Genomic DNA, 24,846 nt, shown 5'->3' with positions numbered 1-24,846 from the left:
ATGACTCCAGAGACCAGCTAGGGGAAAAACGTGGCTTCCCTTTAATTAGTAAGTAAAGTAAGTAAGCCTTTTCAGAAACCTTGTATCTGAGGGTCCTTGGAGCATAGGGGTTCCTTTCTGTTAAAAGAGCAGGAAAGTGGGCCCTTCCCAGCGGGGAGCAAGCCACCAGCAAGAGGCCAGGCAGAGTCCCTGGTGGGGTTTTCTGCCCTTCCCAGGACTGAGCCCCCTGCTTCCCTACAGACAAAAGACAGAGAACCTGAAGGAGTTCATCACGAGACCCTGGGACAGGTGTTCCATCCCACAGGGGCATCTGCGACCCAGGAGGCCTCTGCACCCAGTCCCTTTTCTCCGTGTTTTACCAGGAGCGGGTGGCTCCTTACTGCTGTGGGGAGGGTACTAAGCATCTTTGAGTGGCCAGGTGACAGTGGGGCGGGGCTGGGTGGGAAATCACACAGTCACAGGTTTGTTCTGCAGATACTTAGCAAGCATCTAAGCCAGGCGTTAAAACAGCAACGGCAGGGGGCAAAGCCCCACGTATGGCCTCAAGTGATGGTGAGCTAGGAGGAGATTAGGCCAGGAGGGTTGAGAGAGGCAGAGTGGTGAGGGGCAGCCTCTAGGGAGAAGTGACATTTCACCTGGGACCCTGGGCTTGGGTATAGTGAGTCCTGTGAAACAAAAGGGGACTGTCAACTCTAAAACCCGAAGTGGGTGTGGGAAAGGGTCTAATTTGTGTAGGGGGCTGGGCATGTGGGAGGGCAGAGTTGGGTGGACACAGTGTATCCTGGGGGCCTGTGTGTGACGTGAACTGAGCCCTCTGAGGATGTGGCATAGAGGACAGAGCGGCACCCTAGTCTGATGGTGTCCGAGGAGTGGGGTGAATTTTGGTGGCAATTTGTACACATCTCGAGTTTCAGGCCCAGCACGTTCTCGCCGGTTAGTGAGCAAGACACTGTCGGCCAGAAGATCTGGTCCTTTCACTGCCCGGCATGGACGAGAACACTTCAAGTTATGAAGAAAGGGTTAAGCTAGATGGGGCATTTTCTTAGCTTACACAGATAAGATTGTGTTTTCTTTAGGGGACATGAGTGGAAACACTTTATATTTTCATATGTTATAAACACTCACAGTTGCTCAGAAAGGAGTTTGTTATTTAGAGGAAGAAAACACCCACGAGCAGAGGCTATACGTATTCGACACTCAGGTCTACTTGTTTCCCTCTGGGTAACAAGTTTTGTCTATTTCCAGATTTTCAAATTCAAGTAAAAGCATTTGATGATGAAATTATTTCATTTTTTGCATTCCTCAAAGAAAAAGGATAATAAAACTGAATAACATTATGCTCAGTGAGATACGTCAGACAGACAGGACAGACGCTGCACGGTCTCACTTACATTTGAAATTGAAAGAATGGTTGAATACGTAGACAATGAAACGAGTTCAAGGATGGGGCCGGGGCAGGAGGAAGAGTCAGGGGAGAAGTTGGTCAGAGAACAGAGGACGGGTACGTCTAGAGATCCAAGATACGACAAGAACTGTGGTTATAATATTGTGTCGAATACCCAAAATCTGCTGAGAGCAGACAGTAGGTGCCGCAGTTACGATTTTTAAAAAGCTAATTGTGTGAGAGGATGGATGTGTTCATTTGCTTGACTGTAGTAACCATTTCACTATGTATATCAGAATGTCTCCTTAAATATACACAATAAAAAGAAAAAAGGATTTTATAAAAAAAAAAACCATCAGCTAACATTTATTAGAGAAATAATTGATACCTTTTCCTTTGAGATGGAGACTACCCTGAGAAAGTGCCCTATTACCACATCCGTTCAACGTTTATAAATGAATTCATAGTAAATAACTACCTGTGTGTGTGTATGTGTGGATATAGATGAATAAAGACACAGATGGGTCCTACTGATTCTGTTTAGCCGGGCCAGTCCCCGCAGCCGTGTCGGCTTGGCACTGTCAGTCTCTGGGGTTTCAGCCCTCCGAGCGCCCCATGCACTGTGTGTCACACCGTGGTCTTAACTTGCATTCCTGCATGACTAAGGCTGAGCACCTTCGCAGGCCCAGTCCAGTATCCATTTAGACATTGTGCCCATCCTTAACCTAGGTGTGGGTCTCCTTATTATTGATTATAAGAATCTGTAAAATAAAAATATTCTGTGCATTCTACACACAGGCAGTGTGTCAGGTTTAAGACTGGTGATACTATATCCCAGTCTGTGTCTGGCCTTTTTTTTTTTCCTTATGGTATCTTTCAAAGAACAAAAGTTTTCAATTTTGAAAGGTCCAATTGATCGATTTTTTTCTTTTATGAGGTATGCATTTTATGTCCTATGAAACTTTTGCAAGCTCTAAGATAGCAAAGATTTTTCTCCTAGGTTTTTAAAGAAATTTGATAGTTTTAGCTTTTACATTTTGAGTTAATTGTTATGCATAATGTGAGGCGAGGATTGTGGCTCACTTTTTCTCCCATACCAATATGCAGTTTCCTCAGCACCATTTATTGAAGCATTATCCTTCCCTCCATTGACTCACGTTGGCAATTTTGTTGAAACTCAATTGACCATCCCTGTGGATCTTTCTGTACTCTCCCATGGCACATTATGGCAACCTGATTTTTTTTACTTCAAAATATTACTGAGGTACAAATGTTTTTCATTACATGAATCACATTTGTAATGCTTAAGTCAGGGCTGGAAGTGTGCCCATCACCCAAATAGTGTTCCTTGTACCCGTTTGCCTGTCCCCTCCTCTACCCTCACTCCTCTGATCTTTAAATTTATATGAAAAAGCAAGGTGTTTAGAAGAGCCAGGGTAATCTTGAGGAAGACAAAATTAGAGGACTTGAACCAGTGTAGGCTGGGCACTACAAATCAAAATAGAGAAGATAACAGAGTCAGGGAAAGATTAATACATGGACAGTCACCTAACCTACAATAAATGTTCTACTGAGTCTTGGTGCCTGTACCGCAGCAGCTAGGGCACCAGCCACATACACCAAAGCTGGCGGATTTGAATGCAGCCTGGGCTTGCCAAACAACAATGACAACCGCAACCAAAAAAAAAAAAAAAAAAAATAGCCGGGCGTTGTGGCAGGCACCTGTAGTCCCAGCCACTTGGGAGGCTGAGGCAAGAGAATCGCTTAAGCCCAAGAGTTGGAGGTTGCTGTGAGCTGTGACGTTACAGCACTCTACAGAGGGCAACATAGTGAGACTCTGTCTCAAATAAATAAATAAATAAATGTTCTGCCAAAAACGATATTCCTTTCAATAAGAAAGTAAATGGAATCTTACTCCTATCTCATACCATACATAAAATTAATTCAAGTGTATCACAGAACTAAATATGAACTGTAAAGGTTAAAAAAAACTTCTAGAGCAAAACACAGGTGACTATCTTAACCAGTGTTGGATTAACAACAATCTCTTGAACAGGATGCAGAAAACTCAAACCACAGTTCTCACAAATAGATAAGGAAAGCAAACAACCCAGTGAAAAAAAGAACAGATGGAAAGCGTTCAACAATATTTCCTAACCCACTTGCTACGAAAACTTGTTCCTTCGCCTATGTGCTTATTTGCCCAGCTGAATATCGGCTTTTTTTTTTCCCTTTGGGGAACAGGAACTTCCCCAAAGAAGAAACTCAAGTGGCAAATAAGCCTGAGAAATGGTGCTCGGTATCACTGCCCTTCAGGGAAACGCAAATTAGAACCACAGTAAGGTACCACTGCACACCCACCAGAATGGCTAAAATTAAAGACACTGGTAATATTAAGTTCAGGCAGTACATAGGGCAACCAGAACTCCCTTCCGCAGCTGGCGAGGAGGCAGGTTGGCACATCTGCTTTGTAAAACTGCTTGGCAGTTTCTAGCCTGCACGTGCCCTGCACCCCAGCAGCCCCTCCTCCCACGAAAGCAGTCGAAAACCTCCCACGTGCACGCCAAGGGAGAAACGGGTGGATGAAAGACTGCACCCGTGTGATGCCCAGGAGAACACTGCACAGTCATGACAGTGAACTGACAGAGCACAAGCGATGACATGGAGAAATGTCACAGACATAATTTGGGGCAAAAGAAACCAGACGTGATAGAGCGCGTGTTGTACAGTCCTGTTTATATGAGGCTCAAAAACAGGCACCCAGCAGCGAGCGTGGCAGGGAGGGGCGTGGGGCCAAGTGCCTCTGAGGTTCTCAGAATGTTCTAGAGCAGACTTTGTGCACTCGGGGCCACATGGCTGCGTCTTGTGGATGCTGGCTGGGGCACTGTGGCTTTCCTGGCCTCTGTCCACTCGGTGCCAGGAGCACAATGCCCCCACCTCCATCACAGTTGTGAGAACCAAAAGTGTCTCCAGACACGGTCAACGGTCCCCTGGGTGGAGGAGGTGCCAAATCCCCTGGCTGCAGACCATTGTTTCATTGCTGGCGGGGGGAAGTTCAGGCTGTGTGCTCCCTTTATGGAACTTTTTTTTTTTTTTTTTTGAGACAGAGTCTCACTATGAGGCCCTCGTTAGAGTTCTGTGCTGTCACAGCTCACAGCAACCTCAATCGCTTAGGCTTAAGCGATTCTTTTGCCTTGGCCTCCCAGGTAGCTGGGATTACAGGCTCCTGCCACAACGCCTGGCTATTTTTTGTTGTTGTTATTGTTGTCATTGTTGTTTAGCAGGCCTGGGCCGGGTTTGAACCCACCAGCTCCAGTGCATGTGGCCAGTGCCCTGATCACTGAGGCTTTATGGAAATTTTTTGAGCTGTACACTTAGGATTCAACTTTTCTGTACACATACTAAACTTTAAAAGTTTTTAAGATTAAAAAATAATCAACTAAAAGAGCCAGAAAGTTTTCAAGCACAGGGGGACAGTAGACAGGTGGCTCCACATCTCACTGGGAGCGAAGAAACTAACATTCAGGTTTGCTCTGCGCAGCTGCCCAGCGGACCCTGTAGGGAGCCCTGACTTCTGCGCCCACTTTCTCCCCTACACTGTCAGGCGCTCTATCTCTGTGTAGACGCTGCTCCCACTCAGGGGCTCGGTTGGACCCTGTCAAGGAAACAGGTTGGGGGGCAACGTACCCAGCACCCGGCAAAGAGAGTTCCGAAAACCAACATCTCATGCAAACAGGATATTAGCTTTGTCAGAAAGATCAAAAAGGCCTTGAGGTTTCTCCTCACAGCCTCAGCCTTGCCACTCTGCCCTCGCCTCACCTGCTCCCTGCGGCGTGCAGAGGCGCCTCTTCCTACCCCTCGAGCCTCGGCAGGAAGAGATGGCAGCAGGGCAGACGCATCTCTACGCCAAGGTCTCCAACAAGCTCAAGGGCCGCAGCACCCCCTCGCTCCTGGACCCCCTCCTGGCCATGGGCTTCCCGGCGCATACCGCGTGAGTACCGCCCGAGACCCCCAGCCCAGCCCTCCCGCGGCCCCTGCCACAAGCTACGGGGGCTGCTTCCTGTTCAGGAGTGCCTTGCGGTGATAGGCAGTCTCAACAGAGGCCTCCTCTGCTTTTTGTAAAAGAGATGACCTTGACCTTTGGAAGATGAATGCTGCTGGCTGATGGGGCCCTTGAAATGTGTAGAAATTAGAAGCCATGTGCCATTAAGTCGCCCCTTTCCTGGAGTTTGAAGGAGGTGGGGGTCTGGTTATAACCTCTCAGTGTGTACCTCGGGGACTCTGAAGGTGACACAGCAACGTGCTTCCAGCCCTGATGGGAGAGACCTGCAACCTGTCAAAGAGTCTCCGACACTGAGGCCTGTTGGGAGAATGGGCAGCCGGGCTGTGTCTCTAAACCTGTCCGTCCTTAGGCAGAATCTCTTGAATGCTCCACAATGGAGCAAAGTGGTTAAGAAGCTCTGAGACGGTGGCAGTGCCATCCCACCCACCACACAGACGCCGAGTTTCTTAGGCGGGGTCCTTTGGGGGTGTTTGTTCACATGGAAAAATGTATCAGAAACACGCTGTGAGTAACCTCAAATTTGGGAGAAAGTGGAACTCTCTTTCAGCGCCAGAACAAATCCTCAACCAAATTGGATGATAGTACTTTGCAGCCAGGCCCCTTTCCTCTCCTCCCAAATCAGGGCTGTGAAATGGAGCTGAGTGAGGTCACTCACACCTGCACCCCTGTGAATTACTCACCTCCCAGCTGCAGGCAGGACACTGGGCCGGAGGGAGCTGGCACATGGCCCCGGGGGTCTCTAAAGGAGCCCCACTGTACTTTACGGCTCAAGCTATAGAGTGGACTCATGCCCAAAATTCCCTCCAGTTTAAACATTAAACACATGTTTGGGGTGTTTTAAATTTCTCACTTATTCTGAAGCATCTCCAAGTAAGGCTCCACGCCAAAGCCACCCAGTCAAAAGCCACCACCCCACCAGTACCCATCAAAATAGCAGCACCGGTAGCACCTGTGGGCCCTTCCTGGGCACTCGCTATTTGCAGCCTGCACTCCTGATAAACCATCACAGCTATGTCTGTCCTCTTCCCATTTAGTCCAGTTCAGCTAAATTCCTTTTGATGAGCACACACCCTGGGTTGCCCCTGATGAATGAAACCCCAGCCAGCGATCAGGGACCTCGAGGTCTAGCGGGGAGACACGTGGTACAGGTGCACTGTGGTGGGCGCTGCACAGCAGAGAGGGCAGCAGACCCGCCTGCCTGGGCTGTCTAGGGAGGGGTGTGTCCCAGAGGAGGGGGCATGTTGGGCTGAGTCTAAAGAATCGGTGCCATTTAGCCAAGGGATGTTGGAGCTGGGCTGCATTTGCCAGGGAAGCATATGTCCAAGCCAGGGACACGATCCTTTACAGCCACCTCCAAGAGCCATGGGAAGGTCTGGTTTACTCTAGTGCAGGAGTGGACAGAGGTCAGGGAGAGTCAGGAAAAGAAAGTGAGCCTGGAGACCGACAGGTCAGCATTGTCCAAAGCCACAGGGACGGCTCCATAGAGCAGGGGACCTGGGCGTGAGACCTCCAGTCAGGACGTCCTATGGCCAGGTCCCCGTTGGGGGCTCACCCCAAAGGTCTAGTATATATGAGACTGTACGCTTCTTCTCTGGCCCTTTCTCCAAAGCATGCAGAGCCTGTTCTGAGTGCCTCTGTCTGCTTCTCTCCAGGCTGAAGGCGTTGGCGGCCACTGGCAGGAAGACGGCAGAGGAGGCCTGGGACTGGTGAGTGCAGCTGGCTCTGCAGGCCTGGAGGACTTTGCATGGAGCTGCCCCGTGCCCGAGACTCCTTCTCTCCAGGGCAGATGCTAGGAAGTACCCAGGACCCTGCGGGTAGGGTGGGGACCTCTGTGAGAGTGAAACAAAATAACCTCCACCCTACTTAGCCTTCATGCAAAGTTGAAAAAAAAAAAAGAACTTGGAACAAAGCTTTTCTCACTCAAAAATTCCAATCCAAATTTGACTGTCAAAGAAAAAAAAAAATGTATGTGGTTTGTTGAATACACATGGAGGTTCTATTTCTGCTGCTATAAAGCAGAGGCTGCTCTCTGCTCTCAGCTCTGGCTGATGGGGAGAATCGCCAGTGGTCGTGACTCCCCCCAGGGTGCAGGAGGTTGGGGCAGGGTCTCAGCCACAAGCCACCCGCTGCCACGGGCAGCAGTTTTCTACTCTGGAGATTGAGGGGCAACCCCTGTTCTCTAAAGCCCTGTCTGGCCTGGGTGTGCCATGATGCCACCATTCTGTCCCCAGTGAAAATCAGACAGACATGGGTCCCACAGGCTGGCTCACCCCCGCCAAAGCAGGGCAGCAAATACTGAGCAGAGTTTTCTCCAATGTATCCTTGGGGAACTCCCTTCCTCCTCCAGAAACTCTAGGCTGAGAGCAAATTATGTACCCCTTCACATGTACAAAGGGAAACACTTTAAAGCCAGTTGCCAAGTTTTTTGGGTTTTTTAGACATAGTATTTTGCTGTCACCCAGGCTGGAGGGCAGTGGCGTAAAACATAGTTCACTGCAGCCTCCAACTCCTGGCCAGCATGCCTGGCTAATTTTTCTTCTTTATTTTTGTAGAGATGAGGTCTCACTATGTTGCCCAGGTTAGTCTCAAACTCCTGGGCTCAAGTGATCCTCCTGCCTCAGCCTCCCAAAGTGCTGGGATTGCAAGCGTGACCCACTATACCTGGCCCTGTTGCCAATTTGGATTAAAAACCAAGCTGTGAGGGTGCAGTCAGTTACAACTCAAACAGTAGGACTGGGAGACCCTCCAGGAAACGGAGAGACAACAGGGTGCCCTAAACTCAGCCAAGAGCAGGCAGACTCTCACTAGTAATTGGCAAAGTGCTAATCAGGACACCACTGAAACAGAAAAGTTAGCCTCCAGTGTTGTTGGGGAGCGGAGGGGAGACTCAGGGCCCCCCCAAGGAAGGCAGTCTGGGGTGTCTGTCCACCCTTGATAGTGGGCACGACTGACCACCCTGTGCTTCTGCCTCAAAGCACATTGGAGAAACACAAAAGGCCAAAAAAGACATGAACAAAGATCTTGATTACAGGGTTATGAAATGTTTAAAAAAGAAAACTAAAATGTCCATCATTGTAGGAGTAAACAAGTACAATATTATGACTATTAGGTGGCCTTTCAAAGATTCACACTGACAGATAGATGCCTCCACTTTATTGGGGATAAGTGACAGAAACACCGTGGGGGTGAAAACATAAACTGCCCAATAATTTGAACAACAGCTTATGATTTATATAAAACAAGTACTCTCTATAGACTGGTCACTTCAATTTCTGGGAAAAAGCAAAGCAAACCCATAGTTGGGGTTAACTCTTCAGAAAGAGAGGAGAAGGAAAATGAGCCGTTAAGGGGAGTACTTCCTCTATTTTTATTTTATTGTACTAAAGTTGAATTAAGGAGGTGTTCATAATAATGAGTGTTTTCCCAGGTGACCACATACCGCCTTCCAAATACAAAATCCTATCATCACGAGCACTTCCCCAAATCACTAGGAATTTTTCAAAACCATAATTTCTATCAACTATGTGATAGATTTACTATCATCTATCTCGTTTTTCTTCTTTCATTTTATAGATAATCCTACAATAAATATTTCATATGTGAAGTTTTAGTTATGTAATATTTTTGCTCTTTCCTTGGCGAAAATTTCTAGAAGTAGCATTATTAGTTGAAAGGCTGTGGATATTCTAAAGCTTTTAATACGTATCAATAAATTGATCCTGAAATTGCAGCTGCACCTTTGACACAGTTGAGTATCACTTTTATCCTTAAAACAAATCTTCATTCATTTGACAGTTGAGAAAAATGACATCCCGGTGGCCTCCATTTGTTTTATTATTAGTGAGAATGAGCTCCCATGTTGGGTCCTGCATCATTTTTTGTTCAATTTAAAATAACTTACTGAATCAAAAGAAAATAGAGTAGCTGTCTAAATTTTTTTCTAGTTTTTGGTAATTTCAATATTTTATATTCAATTTGAAACTTGAGGTAACACAAACATTTGAGTTTTTTCTGCAAAATTTTTCAACACCAAGGAGATGCTTGGACCACAAAATCATTTGAGGACTAGGTTTTGAGTCTTCGTGTAAATTTTCTTTCATTTTCTCCATCTTTGGCTTGGAATCAGACTAACATGGGTCTGAGAGCAGGGTGGCCACGGACCAGGTCCGGGGCACACACAGCCCTGCTACCGGCACGTCTGAGCTGTGGCCAGCTGGAGGGCCACTGTACATAATGAGGGCGCATATGTGATTTTGCATTGCTGTCATGGCTATCGTCTGTCATCAACAGGAGAAATATCTTTCTGTTGTGACACCAGGTGAAGTGGCCTCTTCTTTCTTGCAGGCTGCATGGTCATCGAAATGACCCTTCCCTAGATGACCCCATCCCCCAGGAGTATGCTCTTTTCCTCTGCCCCACGGGGCCCCTGCTGGAGAAACTTGAGGAGTTCTGGAGAGAGAGCAAGCGTCAGTGTGCAAAGAACAGAGCTCACGAGGTCTTCCCCCACGTGACGCTCTGTGACTTCTTCACGGTGAGTCGGCCCCAGGGCGCCTTTAATGCCAAGCATCACGGCAGACGTCATTTCTCTACCACAACTGGGCAATGACAGGACAAAACTGACTTATTTTAATGGGATGAGGTGCACGAGGGGTGTCTGTGCCTGTCACACCTGGGAGTCAGTCTGGGCAGTGAGTCCCCTCCCTCCAGGTGACAGGTGGTGACTGACACTTTGGGAGTGGTGACAGGGAAGAGGGTTCAGTCTGAGTCAGGTCAGGCCCTCCAAGGAGCAGACCCCAAAGATAAGAGCAAGAGATTTACTGGGAAGAGGCCTGTGAGGGATAAAAGAGGGAAAGAAAGGAACCAGCTGGGGGCGGGCAGGCGGGCAGGGGGCAAGGGCTCGCCCACAGTGCTGCACTTGCAGAAGACCACCTTCCTGGAGTCCCAGGTGGAGCAGCGACTGCTCCTGTCCCCATGTGCCCAGCTATCCTGTGTGGCTGACTCAGAGCCTGCAGGAAACCTCTAGAAGCCGAATCATGCAGCCCTGAGCAAATCTGTGGGCAGCAGGACGCAGAAAAGTATGGGCTCAGGGGCCGAGGTGAGGCTATGCCAACAGGACATGAGGCAGAGGACGCAGCCAAGGGGACAGGGGGATTTCCAACCCAGGCACTTAAAGAAGATTCCATTCCAAAAAACATTCCACTTGTAATATTGAAAACATCAAGGTCCAGCGTAAACAAATCCATATCCTCAAATATAGAGACCAGATACATTGTCATAACACTTGGATTGCTGTGTGGTTTGTTCTAATTAAAACCCAACCAGAGACCAGGAAACCCATTCTCTGCCTCTCCCCCTCAGTGTGAAGACCAGAAGGTGGAGAGCTTGTACGAGGCCCTGAAGAGGGCTGGAGACAGGACCCTGGACTCCTTCCCCCCTGTGATCCCCCTGGTCCTCCACTCGTCCGTCAGCTACCTCGGCTTCTTCCTCAATGGCAGCCCCGCGGACGTCATCCGGGAATTTGCCGTCACATTTGCCACAGAAGCTTCTGTCTTGGCAGGTAGGCAGCCCCCGCCAGCTGCAAACACAGGGCCAGACTGACAGCACCTGAGCCCCAGGCCTCACGGGCTTCACGGCTGGCCTAGAGTCCAGATGTAACACTCAGACATCTGGTGGGACGTCCTCCTGGGCTCAGGGGCTGCACCTGCCCTCGCTCAGGCCACTCCATCCCCCACTTCTTGATTTTCAGCCAGGCACAGTGACGTGGCCTTAACCAGAGGCTGAACCATTTAACCAGGGCCACCTTACCGAGCCACCGAGTCCTGTAGGCACATGGAAAGCTTCGGGCCCACAGTGGTCTTCTCTTTAAGGGGGAATGGCCTTGTTTGCATGGATGCTTCACTCTATGCCAGCGGCCTAGGCACTGCTCAGAGGGTGCCCCAAGCACCAGGCAGGGTAGGGGGGCATAGCCATGTGACAACGAGCACCCAGGGTCAGGGCCTGCCCCTCCTTCCCCCTCGCCTTAGAGAAATGCGAGCCCTACGTGACTCATTTCACTTTTCCTGTATGACCTCAGTCTTCTGTCCTTGGCCTCTCAGGGGAAAGAGTCTCTAGACTCACTTTGAGAATCAGTATAATTTCTCTTTTTCCCAAACCAGCCCAGGTCTGGAGACCAAGCCTTCTGTGGAGGCAGAGTGGAAAGAATTGACATCAAATGTACATTTTTCCTGCCTCCCTGGTCAGTGCTGTGACCTAATCAAGTCACTTCAGCCCTGTGCCTTTTTCCTTCCTCTCTAGGGCAGCCAGGGCTCTCACACTTCACACACCTGAGTTGCCCGTTTCTGCGGAACCTCCCACAGAACCCCTGGGGCACAGAAGAAGCTCAATATTGCAGTGACTTGCTGACCCTGGACTTGAAGGGGCCACAGAGCTTTGGTGGGAGGGGACTGCTCCTGCCTCTCCCGGAGGGAGTGTTCTCTGCCCCCATCCTCACATGTGTTGGAGGGCAGGTCCTGGCCCCTAAATAACTCTGTAACTCCTGGGTTTCCATTGGACACTGCCTTGGGAGGCTGGGAATAATATTTGCTAGATAATTGTAAAGTAACCCAGGTCCTTGTGGACCAGTCTCCTTTATCAATAATGGTTCGTGTCCTGATGTGATTGTCCAATCACTTGCTTCAGGGCAGACTAGGGGTGTCACTCTTCCTGTCACTCTTAGGTGGGTCCCACCTTAAAAATGAGGAGATTGAGGCAGCCAAGGGTATAAGATGCCTGCCAAGAAGAAACCAGGTCTACTACAGTGGGTGAGGGACTACACTCTGCTGGGCTGAGCAGTGTCCGCCAGGAGCCTCAGAGGGAGACCTCATTTGGAAATAATGTCTTTGCAGATGTAATTTGTGTAAGTGAGGTCACGCCGGATTACAGTAGGCCCTAAGTGCCAGACTGGTGTCTTCATAAGACGAGAGACACACAGGAGAAGGCCACATGCCACAGAGGCAGAGACTACAGTGATGCCAGCTCGAGCCAAGGGGCTCCTGGGCCCCTATAAGCTGAGAGGCAGGAAAGGGCCTCCCCTGGAGCCTTTGGGGAGAGCGAGCCCTGTAGACACTTTAGGTGGCACTTATATCTAAATGGCGCTACTTATACCTAAATGGAATTCTGGCTCTAGAACTCCAGCAAATACATTTCTGCTGTTTTAAGCCATCAGCGTGGCGGGGGGTGGGGGGGTGGGGGGGTAGAGGTTGTTCCGCAGTCCCAGAAAACCCACACAGTCCGCCACCCACTGTAGTAGATCCGGCTTCTTCTTGCTCCACACTGCAGGGTTTCATGTGGGTAGAGATGCCCCTGTCCTGATGGGGCAGCTTCAACCTCACATCAACATCGTGACCCTGGCCAGGTTCCGCTCTGCCCTTCTGTGGCTTGTGCCCTTGGCTTGACTCTGGGGGAGTAGGAGGGTCCCCCTTAGTGATGCGTGACCAGTCACAGTGTCCCGGGTCCTTTTTAGGGCAAGTATGTAAGGTGTCCTGCCCTCACCTGCCCTCTTCAATGAAACGCCCCCAGGGCATGAGCCACAGAGACAAGCAAAGACAAGGGCCCATTGAGAGGGTGTGACTCACTCCAATGCCACTCAGATGACGACATGAAGTGGGTCTCTTCCAGGTCTTGCTCACTCATGTGGCAAGACTATCCTCCCCCACTGCCAAAAAATTCAGAAAAGGAATTTCCCACCACCCACACACTCCCACACTGGGTGCTCAGCTCAGGCTGGCTTTGAGACCATAGAGCTTTGCTACTGAAGTGTCACCCCAGGGCAAGAGGGTGGGGTGCAACATCTGGGGGGCAGCCCCGAGTTCCCCAAGAAGAGCCTGAATGGTCCCTGGTATGTCTTAGGGGAGGACAGACCCTCCTTATCTGAGAATGGCCTTGCCATGAAGAGGGGCAGGGAACCAATGTGCACCAGGGGAGGATGTCTCCAGCAGGAAGCTGCCACAGGGGACTAAGTTCCCATCACAGCCCAGCAGGCAGTTGTCACTGTTCTCAGGCAATGCTGCCAAAATAAAAGCCAGGTCAGGCCAAGATGCGCGGCCAATGTCACTCTGCGAAGGGGCAGAATGGGGTCCAAAGCCAGGTCTATCTGTGCTGTTTCCATCATGACACTGACCATCTTCCCAGAACACAAAACACTGTGTGGCCAGCTGAAATCAGACCCTGGCTGCTGTCATGACGACTGTCACTCTCGTCCTGACCTGAGATTCCTGCAAGGGGGAGCAGGAGAGGGCAGGGGCCATAGGGGCAGAGACCACCCCAAAAGACCTGGGGCTCAGCCACTCCCAGGGATTCCTGCTTGACCCAAGCAAGGCAGGCCTTAGAGGTGCTGTGTGTTTGCCGCTTTCATGGACTCTATAATTGAACAAAAACCCATTGACCTGGAGCTCGGGCCTGGGAGTCCAGGCAGCTGAGAACTGTGCACACGCCAGGGAACAGGGAAGGGCTTTACTCCATACATTTTAATCGCTTGTTTGGGCAGCCAGCTTGCAAAATGAAAGTCTCCAAAGTCTGCCCTGTCTCCAAGCCCACCTCTTTCCTACTTCCAGAAATGCGCGGGTGTCCAGCCACCTCATAATGTGAACTCTGAGGTGCCACAGAGCAGAGGGGAAAGGGGGCACCATGGGTGTGGGTGTCCCTGCTGCCCAGCCAGGCATGTAGCGCCATTTAGGTATAAGTGCCACCATGTCCCTGTGTCTTCCTATCCCTGCAGACTGCACGGTGAAGCCCTGCACCAAGCAGCTCCATCTGACCCTGGCCCACAAGTTCTACCCCCACCATCAGAGGACACTGGAGCAGCTGGCCAGAGCCATCCGCCCCGGCCACAGCTGCCAGTGGACGGCCACGCTCTACTCCCGGGACATGCGCTTTGTACACTACCAGGTGAGAAACCCAGCTGGCCTCAGCCGAGGACACACTGTGGGGGCCAGACTGGACCCTCTCTGTAGAATTGAGCCCATGAATGGCCCCCCAGCAGACAGCACTTACCCCAGGAGGCCTCCAGCGCAGGTGTTTAGTAGAAAACTGTTTGCTTTCTGGTATAATTTGGAACTAGCATTATTTTATATGAGTGAAGATGCACATATACTTTGAGACAAAATAGAAGCATTTCTGATATTAGAAAAGGACTATTCTGAAGATATGTGAATATACATTTTGCTTATTAATTCGTTTCACACAATGATTTGAGTGAAGCCTCATCTGAGGACTTCTCTCCCCATGAATTGACGGGTTTAGAGCAGTGATTTTCAACAGGTGTGCTTCCAAAATTTCAAAGATCATTTTTTAACCCTTTTTTTTTTTTATCAATATAATTTAAGTGTGCTGGAAAAGTTTTACTGTAAACTTCAAGGGTGCTGTGAGATAAAAAAGGATCCAAATAGACATTTGAAAATCACCAGGTTAGAGGGCAGTACATGACGCTCCTCGCACACCCAGGGAGTAAGTGTGAAGGAATCCAGCACTTCCTGTGGCCTCAGAGAGGCTGTAAAGAGCCTCACACCAAGGCAGGTGAAGGTGAATGCCTGGTTATGCTTTAAGATCTTTCATATACAAAATAAGTAAATAGCCAGATAGGGACTAGACAGATGCCAGGCCATACTATTTCTAAATCTAGCCAAAGACCTCTGTGCTGAATTGTGTTAGGTAAGGCTCGCAGGCTCGCTGAACACATCAAGGGAGCCAGAAAGAAGGAGGCAGCCTGTCACAGGCCTCTGGCTGCTGCTTCCCGACACAAATCCTTACACAAAGCACCTGCCTCTTTTCCAGACCCTGAGGGCCATATTCCAGTACAAACCCCAGAATGTGGATGAGCTGATGCTAAGTCCGGGTGACTACGTCTTTGTGGACCCCACTCAGCAGGAAGAAGCCAGTGAGGGCTGGGTGATTGGGGTCTCCCAGCGGACCGGCCTCCGAGGCTTCCTGCCAGAAAACTACACAGACCGAGCCGGCGAGGCTGACACCTGGGTGAAGCACAGGTGAGCTCCGGCCAGCTGTAGCCTGTCGTGGCTCCCTGCCTTGGTGCCGTCACAGTGTCTCCATGCCCCTAGGCCACTTCATCATTGCTAAAATTGCATTCCCCACGGTGGCAAAATTACCCTGCAGGTGCAAAGTAAATATCTTGGTTGACTTGTGGTTTTTCTGCTGGTAATATTCAGAAACCATGCATTATTCTGTACCACTTTTCTGAGATAGCGATCCTTACTGTGAACATGCTACACTGTATTCAGAGGTCCCAAGGACTTCTTCATTCTTCTGCTCAGTGTATGAAAGGCACAGCCCCAAGTGAATTATTCATTTTCTATTGCTGTGTAACAAATTGCCACAAAACAACAGCTAAAACAAAAATACATTCATTTTTTTACTTCATCTTTTTCATGGGTCAGGAGAAAGAGTATGGTTTAACAGGGCCCTCTACGGGGTTCTCCGGTGCTGGCCTGGGCTGGAGTCTGGCGGAGGCTCGGGGCGCTGCCCTGAGCTCACATGGCTGTGTCCCGCAGCATTTATCTCCTTGAAGACAGGACTTCTGGTGGTGTGTTTCTTCATGCTCAGCTGGAGACTTTAGTGTCACCTGATAAGGCAAAGGATTTTCAGAGTCATCAAGTGCTGGTTGCTTTTTGTTTAATGGTTCTTCCTTCAATTTATCCATCTACTCTCCCATTTTCACTGTAAGTAACGAGAAAAAAACAGGTGACATGCTTTTAAATTTTTTTATGGTTGATTATTATGATACAGCCCTACAGTGTTAATTAATTACATCAGGTAATTGGAGTATTCATTCATCACCGCGGGACTTGATCATTTCTTTGTTAGGAACATTCCAATCCCCTCTTTTTATTTAACGTACACCCTGATGTATTGACAGTCACTTTGCTGTTCTCTCAAATACCGTTCATTCCGTCTGACTATCTAACTATATTTTTGGGCCCATTGACCACCCCACTTTATCCCCCACCCCTGACCTCTGCAGCCTCTGGTAGCTGCCACCTGCTCTCTGTCTCCAGAGGTCAATGGCTTTGATGTCCAGCTCCCACATCTGACTGCGAATGTGCTGCGCCTGTCTTTCTGCGCTTGGCTCATTTCACTTATGCTCTCCAGTCCCACCCATGTTGTTACAGAGGGCAGGTGTTCATTCTTCTCTGTGGCCATATGATATTCCACTGTGTACACGGTTCACATTTTCTTTATCCATTAATCTATCGTCAGGCACTCGTGTTGATACCAAATCTTGGCTGCTGTGAACGGAATGCAATAAACATGGGTGTGCAGACATCTTTTTGATGTACTGAATTCCCTTCCTTCAGACATACACCCAGGTGGGATTGCTGGGTCACATGGGACCTCCAGTTTTAGGGTTTTGAGGAACCCCCATACTGTTCTCCTAGTGGTTGCTCTGATTTATGCTCCTACCAACAGTGGACGAGTTTCCCCTATTTCCACATTCTTGTCAGTATTTATTATCGCCTGCCTTTTCCTAAAAACCACTTTAACTGGGATGAAACAGTGTCTCATTGTAATTTCGATCTGTGTTTCTCTGATGTCTCATGCTGTTGAGCATTTTTTAATGTACTGCTGGCTATTTCTATGACTTCTTTTGAAAAATGTCTATTTGGATCCTCTGCTCATTTTTATTTGAATTGTTTGATTTTTTTCCTATTAAGTTGTTAGAGCCCCTTACTCATTTGAGTTATTAATCCCTTGTCAGATGGGTTGTTTGCAAACACAGGAGAGCCTCCATAGTTAACCCCCTCCTTCTATTAACCACCTCCTTAAGTTGACCTAATTTTCAACTTACAGGACTTGCACCACATGGAGGCCTAGTCTCTGCGTTGGCCCATCTGTTCCAGCCCTCGGGCAGTCGCCTTGCGGAGGGTCCACTGCGCTATATTCTCTCCTATCTATGGGCCGTCTCTCCACTGTGATTATTTCCTTTGCGGTGCAGAAGCTTTTTAGCTTGCTGTGACCCTATTTGTCCAATTTTGCTTTGGTTGCCTATGCTTTGTGGATATTACTCAAGAAGTTTCTTGCCCAGACCAATGTCCTAAAGTGTTTCTCCAATGTTTTCTTTTAGTGGTTTCATAGTTTCAGGGTCTTAAATTTAAGTCTTGAATCCATTTTAATTTGATTTTTGTACATGGTGAGTGATAAGGGTCTAGTTTCATTCTTCTGCCTATGGATAGCCAATTTTCCCAGCACCAGTTATTAAAGAAACTACGTTTTCCCCACTGAATGTTCTTGGCAACTTTATCAAAGTTAAGTTCATGATAAACGTGTGGATTTATTTCTGGGTTCTCTGCTCTGTTCCACAGTCTGTGTGTCTGTTTTCATGCCAGTGCCATGCTGTTGTGGGTGCTCTAACTGCAGTGGAATTTGAAGTCGTAACCTGATTCCTCCAGCCTTGTTGTTTGTGCCCAGGATGGCTTTGGCTATTCTGATGGAAGCACCCCTCACAGAGTGTGAACATGACTCGGGCCGAGCAGCAGGTGGTGAGCACTGTCAGACTCAGTTGTGCAGGCTCAATCTTTTACAGCTGCTAAAAGTCCTCATTAAACATTTAAAGTTTTTTAAAGCAGAAAGTGCTCCTTGAACATCCGGGCACATCACTAATGCGCTAAGTAGTGGGAAGTGTAGTGAGATGGCACTGCTCAAAGGCTGGCTCACCCCATGGACAGATAATGATCATTCAGATGGTGGGTAAATACCTCCCGCCATTGCAGCCACAGGACCCAGACTTAGCAGGTGCAACCCATGCAGCTAGGCCTGCCGGTGTCACAGGGCCCAGGCATGGCCCAGGAACAGGCCCACAGACACACCATTGAGGAACCCCCTGCCTGCCACAGAGGCTTATTTCTGGTGTGAGTTTGCAGCCTGGATGCTTGTTACTTGGCAATTAATACACCAGTCACCTTCAGCAGTGAATCTGCTCCAGCCTCTCTGCAGACGGCTCTGGATGGTTCACACCTCAAGGTTTGTCTGTGACTTTAGAGATGAGAGAAGATTTGGGGGGCGGGGGGGTGTATTCCTAAACCACAGAGGTTTCCAACACCCCACCCCCGCACAGAACAGCAGGTGGAGCCTGACTGTGGAACACAGTACAGCGTCCTAACCCCAGAACCTCAGGTTGGACCGTATTTGCAGAGACCTTTGAAGAGGTAATTAAGTTCAAATGAGGTCATCAGGGTGGGTCCTGACCCAGGATGACTGGTGAGAAGAGGCGCTGAGGACACAGGCACACATGAGGGCTGACCCCGGGCAGACCCAGAGCCCAGACGCTGTCTACAAGGCAAGGGAAGAGGCCCCGGAGGAGCCAGCCCCCTGCCCCTTAGCCTCAGACCTCTCTCCTCCGGGGCTGGGAGAGAATCCGTGTCCAGTGGTTTAAGCTGCCAAATGCACAGACTTCGCTCTGGCTACCCTGCTGTGCGTGCAAGTACAGATGCCAGCTGTGTCCTTTTCAGAACCAGGGAGAATCTGAACACGTCTGTTTCTGTGGTGTGAGTTAGCCGTCAGTAGTTCCCTAAAGTCAAAGAGAAAAGCAGAAATGTGGAAAGGCTGAGCTCCTTCTCTTCTCCCAACGCCGTGTTTCCATCGTAATCTTGGCTGCATTTCACCTGAAAAACTAGCAAAAAAAAAAAAAATCGGTTTTTTCTGTGTAAACCCACAGATGTCACTTACTGACAGCAGGGTGGTGCCGTCTGCGTGGGGAGCCGCAGCGGGGTGGGCAGCCCCGCCTTGCCTCAGGAAGAGGAAACCAACCGACGTTTCCTGTGTTAACTCCAGACAGCAGCCTGGGCCCCTGCCGCTCTGAGCGGGGCAATTTGGACAGAGAACTCTAGGTGGCTCAAATACGAACATTGATATTCTCAGCCCACAAATGGTCAGCTCAGGTTTGCATTTCTTACCTGTTGACATCTGACCCTATTGGGAGGATCTGACAAAGTACAGCTATTTGGCCTGGACCACACAGTAGGGGTCTTCAGATCATGGGACAGGTCACGGTGGCATGAAAAGAGAAGGGACAACTTGTGAACACAGGAACTAAATCAACTCAGACACCGTGTGGGCAAGGAGTGGCCCTGGCGTGTGGCTGGAGGACGGGGCAGGCAGCTAAGAGACAGGAGAAACGCTGCCCTTCCTGGCGTGAGACAGGCCTTGGGACAGGTGCAGGGACCAACTGGTGGCTGTATGAGGACTGGGGGCCTGGAAAGAAACGCAAACATCGACGCATGGCTGAATACATAGAAAATGCCACGTTTCACGGCTGAGAAAAATGAGTCATGAGAATATAGCCTTTCTCTGAGGATCATTTCCAGGTTTAATGAAATTTGAGGCAAAATCCCAATGAGAGCATTACTGAGAACTTCACCAAATGCATGGAAGAGTCTGGAAGAATCAACAGGAGAGAAGAGCCAAGAAAACTTTGAAAAATAAAAATAATGAAAGGAGATGCTTACCCTGCTCACCAGATAAAATACGCTCTAACTCTGTAATACTACACTCCTGGCTTGAGGGAAATGGGAAAGCAGATCGGGCGACAAAACAGACATCAGAGGGCAGGCCTGCGTCTTGGAAGGCCACACAGACACTGGGAAGAAACGGGTATAAAATAAATGGTATTTTTCATCCCCTCACCTTGTGCTCTGAAAATGATTCATGGCAGACTCAAGGATTAAATGGAAAAAGAAAATCGTTTTTAAGAGATATCTAGGCCAGATACACTTGGAATCCTAGCACCGGGAGGCTGAGCTGGGTGAATTGCCTGACTCAGGAGTTTAAGACCAGCCTGAGCCAGAGTGAGACACCAGTCTCTACTAAAAACAGAAAAACTAGCTGGGCGTTGTTGTGAGCACCTGTAGTCCCAGCTACTCTGGAGGTTGAGATAAGAGGATTACTTGCCCTCAAGAGTTTGAGGTTGCTATGAGCTATGATGCCACGGCACTCTACCCAGGGTGACAGAGTGAGACTTGGTCTCTAAGTAAATAAATGAATAAATAAATAAACAAATAAATAAATAAGATGTCTGTTTAAAGAGATGCATTTCTAATTTATGGCCTGGGGAGAGCTTTGGAAGCTCAGAAGAAATAGAAGTTGCCTCAAAGCAAGACTTCATAGATCTGTCTTTAATAGCAATTATTAAGTACTTAAAATTTAGGATGTCTGTTTGTTAAAATTCATAAAGAACATCCCAACCCACAGAGCAAGATCAGAGCAACGGCCCATTAAAAGTCACCAACTGGAACCCGTTACCTGCCCACCCCCAATGTGTCCCTAGACACCATTGCTGACCATGGGGCTGGCACTCTGGCCCCAGCTGACTGAGTGCGACTTCCACCCTGCACTGACAAGAGGCCATCCATACTCTTCATGCACAGAGACATCAGCCAAAAATTGCTAAGCAGACGCAAAGGGTCTGAGAGAAAAAGTGGCCAAAGAACACAGGAGAGAAATGGATGTAACAGACAGACCCTGCTCACCTGTAATAAAGGAACGCACAGAAGTGGGCCTCATTGCCCTCTCTTGGGTTAGAAAAGGTTTTCTGCTTTTGATATAAAAACACTATGAACACCAGTGAGCACATGACTTGAGTGTACTTCTTCAAAGCAAGTGAAAGTAAAAACTTTCTAGAAAGCAAATCGACAACTGAGAACCTTAGGAGCAGTCCGGCCCAGTGGAGCCCCTCTGGATCCCACCCTAAGGAAGAAGAAATTGGGATTTGTATACAAAGGAATTATTTGCTAGTTGAAATATTGAAAACCTACATCTCTGACAATTAGAGAAATAGTCATACAAATTATAACACATATGTATGTTAAATATTATGCAGTCATTAAAATGTTTTCAACTAGTTCCAGTGGCATTGGCGTGTGTAACCATGTGTACACTGTGGTTTACACCCATGTAGAATAAATGCATGCCCCTCGCCCTCATCCTGCTCCCCTCCATAGATAGGTCTCTGCTCTACCTCCCTCCTCAGCCAACTTAACTTTCACATCCAACCCTTGTGCTCACTCCCTTGAATGTCCCTAACTTCCTTGTCCATTCTGCTGCCCAGATTCACCTGGCCAAGCCCTAATCCAGCAGAAAGTGCTTCAGGGAAATGCCCCATACTGCTGGGTCTCACCTGCAGGCCCTGCCCCCAACATCCCCCTCTGCCTCAACCACGCCCTCTTCACCTCCATGCGGCCTCCTCCTCCCCGCAGCATCCCCCTCTGCCCCATCCACGCCCTCTCCACCTCCACGCGGCCTCCTCCTCCCCGCAGCGTCCCCCTCTGCCCCATCCACGCCCTCTCCACCTCCACGCGGCCTCCTCCTCCCCGCAGCATCCCCCTCTACCTCATCCATGCCCTCTCCCACTTCCTCCCTTCCCTGCTGTGATAGGTGAAGCCTCCAGGAGAGCGTGCACGATGCTGTCTGCCAGGCCACTACCCAGGCCTCCGGGCCCATGTGCTCTCTCCTCTTTAGCCAGCGAGGGCTCCTACACACTCCTAGCAAGGTCACCCTGCTCGCCGGTGCTTCTCAGCCCGTCCCTCCTGGGCATCTCACACCCTCTAAGGACATCACACCAGCATCATCTACTGTCCCCTGTCTTCTCTCTGATCCCTCTCACCACCAGACAAACACACTATTATCTTAAAAACAACAAAATCAAACAAAACCTCCTTTATCCATTTCCCTCTCCAGTTACTGCTCATTTCTTAGTTCTCATTTGTAGTGAAATCCCTGTATCTTCAGGGCTCTCCTCTCCTTCTCTCCTAAAATCCTGCCCAGTCAGGCTTCCTCTGCCACCACCTCACTGAAACTCCCTTGTCCAGGTGGCCAGTCACCTCCACACTGTGTGTCTGGTGCCCAGGCTCTGTCCCCTCTTACCTGACCCTCGGCAGCAGTGTCAGGCACGGGACCACCCCGTCCTTATACCGGGCCTCCCAAGCACCTGCAGCCTCTCCTCCTGGCCGGTGCCTGGCCTCCTCCCCTACCTGGCCTCCCAAGCACCTGCAGCCTCTTCTCCTGGCTGGTGCCTCCTCCCCTCTTCTCTGACCTCCTTCTGTTAGAGCCTGCTTCGGCCCCTAGACGCGGCTGTGAGCTCTGTCCCCAGCATGCAGCTCTCGTCCCTTCTGAGTGCTCCACCTCCCCCGTGTCCAATTTCCTCCCCCAGCCTACTGCAGCCCAGGCCACTCAGGCTCCAGATGGACAGACTTACCATGTCCAGAGTTGAATTCCAGCTCTTTGTCCCAAATCCTGCTCCACTCATGGTCTCCTTATCTTATTCAAGGACAATTGGCTCTTTCTAGTTGTTTGGGCCAAAAGCTGGGAGCTCCCAGGACCCTCCACTTCTTGGGCTCTTCATCTGATCCATTAGAAAACACAGTTGGCTCCATGTTCAAATCATACCCAAATCTGACCGTTCTTCATACTCCCCATGGCTCCCACCTGGTCACCTGGGTTGTGGCCATGGGCCTCCTGCTCTGCCCAGGACCCCTGTCTAGTCATGAGCACGAGCCCCCTGTCCTCACACACCTGCTCTGTTCCAGCCCCACTGGCCTCTTTGCTGCTCCCTAATCCCCCCACCCCAGGAGAGCTGGGCCTGCTGTTTCCTCTGCCTGGCAGCTGCCCTGCACACCACACCCTGTCACCCGCCTCCCTTGGGCTTTTTCAAATGGCACCTGCATCGCCTGAGGGTCTCCATCTGTCCCCGCTGCCCTCACCTGGTCACCCCCACTTGTATTTTCACCTTCTGTGCAACTATGCAATTTGCTTTTCCTGAAAAAGTGGCTCAAATTCAAAAAGATCATAAGGAAACAGTTCCACATGTGGATGGATGAGGGAAAGAGGGGAAGATTCCGTGGTTGACTGAGCTGGGAATTGTGTATTTATTTGTCTTCTTTTTAAATCTGTTGTTTTCTCCACATTTCTCCAGTTTTCAAACGTCTGCCCCTTGGGCAAAGGAGTCATTTGCTGTTCCAAGGAGGGTTGTGTGACCTTTGATGCTCTTTTTCACACGCTGTCTTCCACGAGCCACCATCTGTTTCCTACAGACGACTCACTGTGGGGACCTTCACCCCTTTCCTGTTCTAAGAGGAGGTCTCCCCAAAGACAGAGGGACAGACACAGAAAGACAGAGAGACAGAGAGAGATTTATTTGAAGGAATTGGCTCAAGGTTGTGGACCTGGCAAGTCGACCATCTGCAGGGCAGGCCGGCAGGTTGGAGACGCCAGGAAAAATGGATATTATACGTCAAGTGCAAAGGTGGTTGGAAGCAGAATTCCTCTCCCTGGGGGCCTCAGTGTTTAAGGACCTTTCACTGATGGGACAAGACCTCTCCCTCATTCAGGGTCAACTAGTCTTCTCAAAGTCTACCAATTTAAATTTTTAAATCTGTTGTTTTCTCCACATTTCTCCAGTTTTCAAACATCCGCCCTTTGGGCAAATGCATCATCTGCTTATCTAGCATAAGTTTATCTAACAGTGAACTTCACAGTGAAACTCTCAAATCGCACCGTGGCTGAGCCAATTCGACACCCAAAGTATCAACCAACACGGACAGTGAGAGCAGTAAGGACACACCACACACAGCACATCTATTGTGTCCTGAGCACTTTGCACACGCAGCTTCATTTCCTCCTCAGTCACCTTCTCTGACGGTTCGTCTGCCCTGGACTTTCTCAAACACGGACACGACCAGATATTGTGTTCCTATGGCAACAACCTCTCGTTGGCTTCTCTGCTCACGGCTTTGATTTTCTTCCTCCAAAGGACATACACCTTCAGTCTGGCCATGGACCTGAGCTCCAGAAAGGACAGTGAGGGCGGCAGCAGACCCGACTTGGAGTTCCATCCTCCACAGACGTCAAGGAGTTTCAGCAGCATACAGGCTTTGCAGGTAATAGAATTCTTTTTTTTTATAAATAAACTGAGCAAAGCCACATTTTGCTTTAAGTCCTGGTGGACAAGCCTCCTGGGTGCAGCTTCTGTTTCATAGACACATCCTCTCTGCTGCCTTGCAGCACAGACCAGACATGGGTCCCACCAGAACTGGGACTGGGAGGGCCTCGCCCTGGTCCATCTGTCCTGGTCAGGGGGAGTCTCCCCCCCAGCTGAGTGCCCTGTCTGTGCTCCTGAAGGCAGTGTCAATCATGACACTAAACACTGGGCAGGGAAGAGGCAGGGGCCCAAAATCCCAAGTTCCGCCCAATTTCCTTATTAATGAGCCAAGCAACCCCAAGGACGTCATCTTCCCCAGCGCCTTGGCTACTCATCTTTGACACAGGACCAGGCGAAGTGAGGAGAAGCAGCCTGTACTCCATAACCCAAATGCACTGCAGCCTGGGGGCCAGGGGCGGGCATGGGGTGACCTCAAACCCT

At 49.5% G+C, this 24,846-nt stretch overlaps 1 protein-coding gene across 2 annotated transcripts in view; it reads left to right on the top strand.

Moving 5' to 3' along the window:
• The first annotated feature begins 5,056 nt into the window (after positions 1–5,056).
• UBASH3A (ubiquitin associated and SH3 domain containing A) overlaps positions 5,057–24,846 on the top strand; it is a 35,771-nt gene continuing 15,981 nt past the window's right edge. Inside the window, exons 1-7 of one of the 2 annotated variants that reach the window (XM_053565697.1) lie at positions 5,057–5,375; positions 7,100–7,153; positions 9,792–9,978; positions 10,806–11,004; positions 14,203–14,372; positions 15,258–15,466; positions 24,238–24,364. In XM_053565697.1, the coding sequence (XP_053421672.1) occupies positions 5,263–5,375; positions 7,100–7,153; positions 9,792–9,978; positions 10,806–11,004; positions 14,203–14,372; positions 15,258–15,466; positions 24,238–24,364 (1,059 nt within the window). In that variant the 5' untranslated portion in view covers positions 5,057–5,262. The remainder of the gene's footprint in view (positions 5,376–7,099; positions 7,154–9,791; positions 9,979–10,805; positions 11,005–14,202; positions 14,373–15,257; positions 15,467–24,237; positions 24,365–24,846) is intronic. The other variant, XM_053565696.1, reaches the window with a different exon arrangement.

This window comes from Nycticebus coucang, chromosome 16 (assembly GCF_027406575.1).
Source record: "Nycticebus coucang isolate mNycCou1 chromosome 16, mNycCou1.pri, whole genome shotgun sequence".
Classification (NCBI taxonomy): domain Eukaryota; kingdom Metazoa; phylum Chordata; class Mammalia; order Primates; family Lorisidae; genus Nycticebus; species Nycticebus coucang.
This window is presented reverse-complemented; position numbering and strand designations above follow the sequence as displayed.